General features: G+C 39.4%; 1 protein-coding gene across 3 annotated transcripts in view; it reads left to right on the top strand.

Annotated features, from left to right (window-relative positions):
• Positions 1-7058, top strand: part of Ripk2 (receptor interacting serine/threonine kinase 2) — a 31975-nt gene that overhangs the window by 12879 nt on the left and 12038 nt on the right. For all 3 annotated transcript variants that reach the window (XM_026786551.1, XM_005362337.3, XM_026786550.1), the window contains exons 4-6: positions 498-655; positions 4593-4642; positions 5348-5509. In XM_026786551.1, the coding sequence (XP_026642352.1) occupies positions 498-655; positions 4593-4642; positions 5348-5509 (370 nt within the window). The remainder of the gene's footprint in view (positions 1-497; positions 656-4592; positions 4643-5347; positions 5510-7058) is intronic.

Genomic DNA, 7058 nt, shown 5'->3' with positions numbered 1-7058 from the left:
CACCTCCATCCAGGTTTAGTAAGTTGAGCATCCAAACCGCCCAGGCCCCCCCAAAGCCAGCACGTGCAGTAGGATCAAAAACCCCTTGCCCTTGTTCTTGAGTTCTTAAAGACCATTTGTAAGCAACGTTCAGTCTGTTGTATGGCTTATGAGGAGAAATATTGGTGGTGGGGGATTGGAAAACACAGCCTACCCTAAAGCTTCATTCCATAAAAACAATATTCATTATGTATATTCAGATCCTGAAACAATTACTTTCCCTTAAAAATGTGTGATATTCTGTTACAAACCTTATCAGTGTATAATCATCTAGAGTTATTGGGCATAGCACTATGGTATGTAATTTGTTAAGAGGCCGTGTAATGTTAACAGTATATAGCTTTTCTTGGAACTGATAGCCATTACAGATGCAATATATGAAAACAAAGGTAGTTAACTCTTGGACGTTTTAAAGTAAAAAAGATCTAAAATTTTAATTCATCTCTTTCCTCTTACAGATTGCTGATTTTGGTTTATCAAAATGGCGCATGATGTCGCTCTCTCAATCACGAAGTAGCAAATCTGCCCCCGAAGGAGGAACAATCATCTATATGCCGCCTGAGAACTATGAACCTGGACAGAAGTCGAGGGCCAGCGTGAAGCACGACATATACAGGTACCGGGATTGATATAAAACTATATCAGAAACGTAAGATTAAGCAGCCAGATTTTTCAACTATATTTTATAATGAGATTTTCTGCTTATAACTTATGATAGAATTAAATCAGAGGCCACAATGGTTGATATTTTTCAAATTAAACATTTTGCTTTAAGTGATTTCAGCACTGTTTAAAGATATGAAGGTGTATATTTTGTCCTATGAATGTGTAAAAATGCTCGGAGGTTTTTAGTGCCTTGGGAAAGCATGGAGAACAGTAGTCCATAACCTTGGGTCATGGTTACTTATACATTGCTCAGTTTTAAGAGAAGTAAGCAAACTGTTAAACCTACTAGGGATGTTTTTATTTAAATCATCCCTTATATTTATATATGGATCCTTTATACAGCAAATTAACTTGCTTAATATAATTATGGTTTCATGTTTCATTTGCAGCTAGTTATAACTTCACAGTGCAGTAATAGGCATAATTTATTGTTTTTAATATTGCTTCTTTGACCAGAGAAAAAGAGGATTACAATTTATTATGCACAGAATTAGAGTATGGGCACTTTTACCTCATGAGCAATTCACGTCTGTCTCTAACCTGCCAAGGAATAAAATCAGGCTTCCTACATTTATTTTAAATACCTTCTATAGCTCTTTTAAACAACTTTTGCTAACTTTGATAAATTAACAGTAAAAATGAAGCTGCTTTTGGTAGTAAATGGTATGTCTTGACTAGAAAATTACATCATCAGCTGATCTACAGCTTCTGTCAAGAAAGGACTTTTTTACACTTCTCCTTCAGTCCATGACAGCCAGTTCGTGTCAGTGAGCACCTGGCTCAAATATCCTTCACTTTCATATTATTGTTTGAAAAAGAATGTTTCTTCTGTTGTTCCCTGATAGCTTTCGTTCATTGATATGAGATGCCCAGTAAGGAGGAACAGAGGGGATTTGCTTCTGCTACATAAAGATTACATAGTCCAGCTGGCCTGATTCTGTAAAGACAGACCGTTTGGTTTGGTTTGAGTTGATTTGGTTTGATTTGGTTTGGTTTGAGTTGGTTTGGTTTGAGTTGGTTATTTTCCTGGATTGAGAGGTGCTGTGGTTTCTGTCATTGTATCTAAATGCTGAACTGCACTGACTAGTTTGCAAGTGTTAAACCAACCTTGCATATCCAAGATGAAACCAGCTTGGTGAAGGTATATGGTCTGCTTAATGCATTTTTTAATTTGATCTGCAGAATTTTATTGAGTTTTTGCATATATGTTCATCGAGGAAACTGGACGATAGTTTTCTTTTTCTGTTGTATCTTTATCCAGTTTTGCTATCAGTTCAGTGCTGGCTTCATGGAATGGGTTTGATAGGTGTCACTTTCCTTTTCATTTATGAAACAGTTGCAAGAACACTGGCATTGCCTCTTTTTTTAACTTTTTTAAATGCCTGATAGAAAGCCATGCCTGGTGGTATATGTCTTTAATCCCAGCACTCAAGAGGTAAAGCAGGTGGATCTCTGTGAGTTCAACCCAGCTTAGTCAACAGAGTGAGTTTCGGGACCGCCAGGACTACAGAGACAGTCTGTCCCAAAAAAGCAAAATGCTTGGCAGTTTGACGTTGAATCCATCTAATCTTGAGATTTTCTTTGTTAGGAGACTTTTCTGTGATGTGTCCTAGTGTGTGTGTTTGTGTGTATTTGTTTGTATGTATGTATATGTGTGTGTTTTTGTATGTGTATGTCTTGATTTAATTTTGGTGGTAATATATATCTAAGAATTTACCGTTTCTCCTGGATTTTCCAGGTTTTTTTAAATGAGTTTTCTAAGCCCTCCCTAATGAGTCTTTGAATTTTATTGGAAACAAAAAAGTAGACTTCCTTTTTCATCTGTGATCTAATTAATTTTGCTCTTCATCTTTTAGCTATTCAGCTAAAGGTTTGTCTTATTTATGTTTTTAAAAAACCAACTTTTATTGATTCTATGTGTAGTTCTCAGACGGGAAATGGCTCAGCTGTTAAAGGGTGGACTCATACTGAAACATTTTATTTTTTGTCTCCATTTTATTAAGTTCTGTGCTGATCTTTATTATTTCTTGCTGTCCAGTGCTTTTGAGTTTGGATTGTTCTTGTTTTGTTTTGTTTATTCATTTGTTTACTTGTTTATTTTGTAGTTTTGTTTTTCGAGACATGGTTTCTCTGTGTAGTCCTGGCTCTCTGTCTGTATTCCAGGCTGGCCTCGAGTTTGGAGATACACCTGCCTCTGCCTCCAGAGTGCACACTACGGCTGCCTGACTAGGTCGCGCATTTTATTTACTTCCTGATGTACTTCATTGGGTTATTTGAGATCTTTCTGATTTTTTAAAGCACTCATAGCTACAAATGTTCCTCTTACAAGTACCTTGAAGTTGTGTGTTCATTTTCATTTGATACTTAGAATTTCTTCTCTGACTCCCTGAAAGACTCAGCAATAATTTAAGAGTTCATTCTTTAGTCTCCATGTATTTGTATAGTTGGATAGTTTCTGTAGATTTTCTCTCCACGAGTTGATGTATAATCATATTGCACTCGGAGCTGAAAAGACAGAAGAGGTGATTTTGGCTCCTTTGCATTTGCTTAGACTTGCTTTGTAGCCTAGAATGTGGTCTGTTGTAGAGACGGTCCTTGAGCTGCTGAGACGAACATGTATTCTGTTTCACCTGGACGGAACATTCAGTAAACATCTGTTCAATTCATTGACCTATGATGTACTCCAACTCCCAAAATTCTTTATTGATTTTTAGCTTGACTGGTCTATCTATTGTCTGATTAAAACCACCCACTATTATTGTTTCAAAAATCAAGCCTTTGTGTCCATTCATCCATGTTATGAAGTTGGGAGTGCCAGAGTTTGCTGCATGCTCATTTACAGCTATGACTTCTTCTTGGTGAAGTCAGCCTTTCCTTGTCTCTTCTGACTAATGCTGGGTGGAAGTTGGCTCTATCACCAGACTAACTACTTCATTTTTGATAGTTTGTTTTCTCTTCACCAATAGGTATGATTCTCGGAGACAGTAGAAAGTAGGCTCTTGTTTCTTAATCCAGGCGACACTGCCTCCAGCAAATCCAGTTGAGGCCGTTTTCATTTAAGGTTACAACTAGGGGGTACTTACTAATTCTGTAGTCTTGTTGGCTGTTTTTCCGGTAGAGTGGGTTATTGTTTGTTCTGTACTTTCTCCCTTATTTGTATCAGGAACTTGAAAACAGACTAATTTCAATGTGCTCACCATTCGCTTTGTGAGTTAGGTTTTATATTAAGCTCTATAAGGGGGAAAGTGAGGAAATAATTTTCCTTGGTTTAGGTGGGATTTTCTCTGTAATCCTCATTTTCCTCAGAGTATGTGCTGACACCTGATCAAGTTCAGGTGTCCTTTCTGAGTACGTAACTCACGTGAAGATACTGCAGAATTTCTATTTTCTTCTCATTTATTTCAAATGTAAACTCTGTTCAGCTTAACTAGGTGGTTTGTAGCTGAAATGTAATGGTTGTCAAACTCTCGCACTAGGAAAAGACTGTACTGAAACCAGGAAAAGTCAGAAGAATGGTGCAATAGTAGAAAAACTTCTTTTATTGCTCTTAGTTTTGTGTGAAAACCAGGGACATCTGATTAGAAGTTACATTTTATCTAGATGTTCAGAGTAACTTAAGTTATCACAAATATTTATCCTGGTATGTAGCACTAAGCCATTTTTGTGGTAACTTCATATTTTTAATTAAAATTAATTCCTTTTTAAAACAAAGGTTAATTCCCTTTCAGACATGCATTAATATTCACTTCCCTGACTATATATGGTGATTCCTCATAGAACATTTCATTACCTGTCATCTTCAGAAATGGTTTCATTTTTAAATAATTTTACTCCAGTTTATTGTACAAGGTCCACTCTTATGATATATAACTTTTTATTTTAAACAGCTATGCAATTATCATGTGGGAAGTCTTATCAAGAAAGCAGCCTTTTGAAGGTACGTATGCCCTTGATTTCCTTATTCCAGAAGACATGGAGATGTTGGTGCACATTCAGAGCTATCTAAAGCTCGTCAGATTTTAAACATACCTGCCATTCATTGTGTACACAAACCACACTGTCAAAACCTAGCAGCTTTTCAGTTATGCATCCACTGCATGCTACAAAGGACGCTAGATTAAGGATCAGTCGTGAAGAGTGTGCTTGACTTAAGGACAACAAGAATCTAAACTCTAGTTCTTTTGTGGTCAAGCCACAAAACCTCGTCTTTATTTTTATTCTTTTCAAAGTGAGATTTTAACTATTATTCCTCTCTAAATACCAACAAATGTTGAAAAATAATCTTTGTCTTCCCCAGATAAACTGGAGTTTTTTTTTTTTAATTTGTAGTATTCTGCTTGTTATGTAATGAATACTCTCAGCATTTCGGTGGCTCAGCAGATAACATTCATCTCTCGTTCGTATTAACTCTCCCTGACTTTCCCTTGTTGGCTGTGCTCAGCTCTGCTGAGCTCTGCCTGGCTCAGCTCTCCTCATGTCCCATGAGAGGCGCACAGGCCTGGCGCTGTCTGGCAGATACGTCCGCTTGCAGGAAAGGGCATTATGAATTGGTCTGACACTTTAAGATCACCTCATCTTTATCTGACTGGTGTTAGGATAATGAAATGTATTTCCGGTTAATGAAATGTATTTGTTTTGACAGAGGTCACCAATCCTTTGCAGATCATGTACAGTGTGTCCCAGGGACGTCGGCCTGACATGAGCGAGGAGAGCCTGCCGTTTGACATTCCTCATCGCGGTCTCATGGTCTCTCTGATACAGAGTGGCTGGGCACAAAACCCAGATGAAAGGCCGTCTTTCTTGAGTGAGTGGACAGTTGTAATCTGAACCTTATGTTATAGAAATTGTTAGTATACTATAACTATTCCTTGAAAAACTATGCCGATCTGAAACTGTTCCATAAATTACTCTGCTCTTGTCATTCGTTGTATTTATACCTAGGTAATTGCTTCTAAAGATCTGAGAATTCCTAACAGAAAGTGAAATTGTTTGGTGGGGGTAGCATCCCGTTCACTTAGTGAACACCTGCCTCAAGCTGTCTCCTACTGGATGAGCACAGGGAGCAGAGAAGAAGAAAACGACATCTCGGGAGTGGCATTCTCCTGGAGAAAGTGCTGTGAAAACGAGTGGATACATATGACACAGGTCACGACAGAGGTCATGGAGTCAGTCCTGCAAGGGAGCACACGCAGCCATAGCACAGAGAGTGGGGGAGGGGCTGCCTGACACCTGAAACAGAGCGCGTCCTTCACAGACCACAGAGAAAGTTGCTCCAGCAAAGCAAGCATCCAGAGTCAACATTCTGAGACTAGGAAAGGAAAGAATAAAGAGACAGCCCACGTCGCTAGAGCATAGCGAACCAAGATTATGGTAAAGATGCCCTAGAGAGCAAAGGAGAGGTGCTCGCCACGTTCAGAGCTGGATTCCAAGCACGGTGACAAACCATTCTCACAGTCTCTTCTGGAGACAGTGTGATCTAATTTAAGTTCAGGTCAAAATCACTTGTGACTGCTGTATGGGGAAGTGACTAGGAGAGGCCAGAGAAGAACAAAAAAGCAGTTAGGAAACTCCCTCAGTAATTCTAGTTAAGGTAATAATAATTCTGGTCAAAGAAAAATTACTCAGAACTAAGATACATTTCGGAGAAAGAACAATCAGGCCTCTGAATGTAAACAGGAGAAAATCTTAAGACCTCGGTTAGGCAGAGTTCTTAGATTCGAATCCAAAGAATCTAAAAATTTTTCACTAAACAAATAAATGTGGAGATTGAACTTTAAAATAGTTATAACGTTGTACTCGAAGTCCCAGGCTGAGGAGCTGGCGCCGGGGAGAAACTGTGTTCCATACAAGCCTGAGGACTCCCAGCACTCACATTATCTGTCCCATGTGCCCTGCTGGTGTGCAGCCTGCCTGTAATCCCAGCACTTGGGAAGTGGGGAATGGGGTCCCCAGAACAAGATGACTAGCTGGACTCGCCAAAAATGGAGAGCTCTGACTTCAAGGGAGAGACCCGGCCTCTGTATATAAGGTGTAGAGCAACCAAGACAGCCAGTGTGAACTGCTGGACTTTGCAGTCACACATGCATGCAGACAGTGTGTTTACATCCCACACACAAGGCAGACAATGTGAACTGCTGGGCTTCGCAGTCACACATGCATGCAGACAGTATGAACTGCTGGGCTTCGCAGTCACACATGCATGCAGACAGTGTGACTGCTGGGCTTCGCAGTCACATATGCATGCAGACAGTGTGTTTACAGACAGTGTGAACTGCTGGGCTTCGCAGTCACACATGCATGCAGACAGCGTGTTTACAGACAGTGTGAACTGCTGGGCTTCGCAGTCACACATG

Source organism: Microtus ochrogaster, linkage group LG5 (assembly GCF_000317375.1).
Source record: "Microtus ochrogaster isolate Prairie Vole_2 linkage group LG5, MicOch1.0, whole genome shotgun sequence".
Taxonomy (NCBI): domain Eukaryota; kingdom Metazoa; phylum Chordata; class Mammalia; order Rodentia; family Cricetidae; genus Microtus; species Microtus ochrogaster.
The sequence above is the reverse complement of the archived record's forward strand: the minus strand, read 5'-3'. Positions and strand labels throughout refer to the sequence as shown.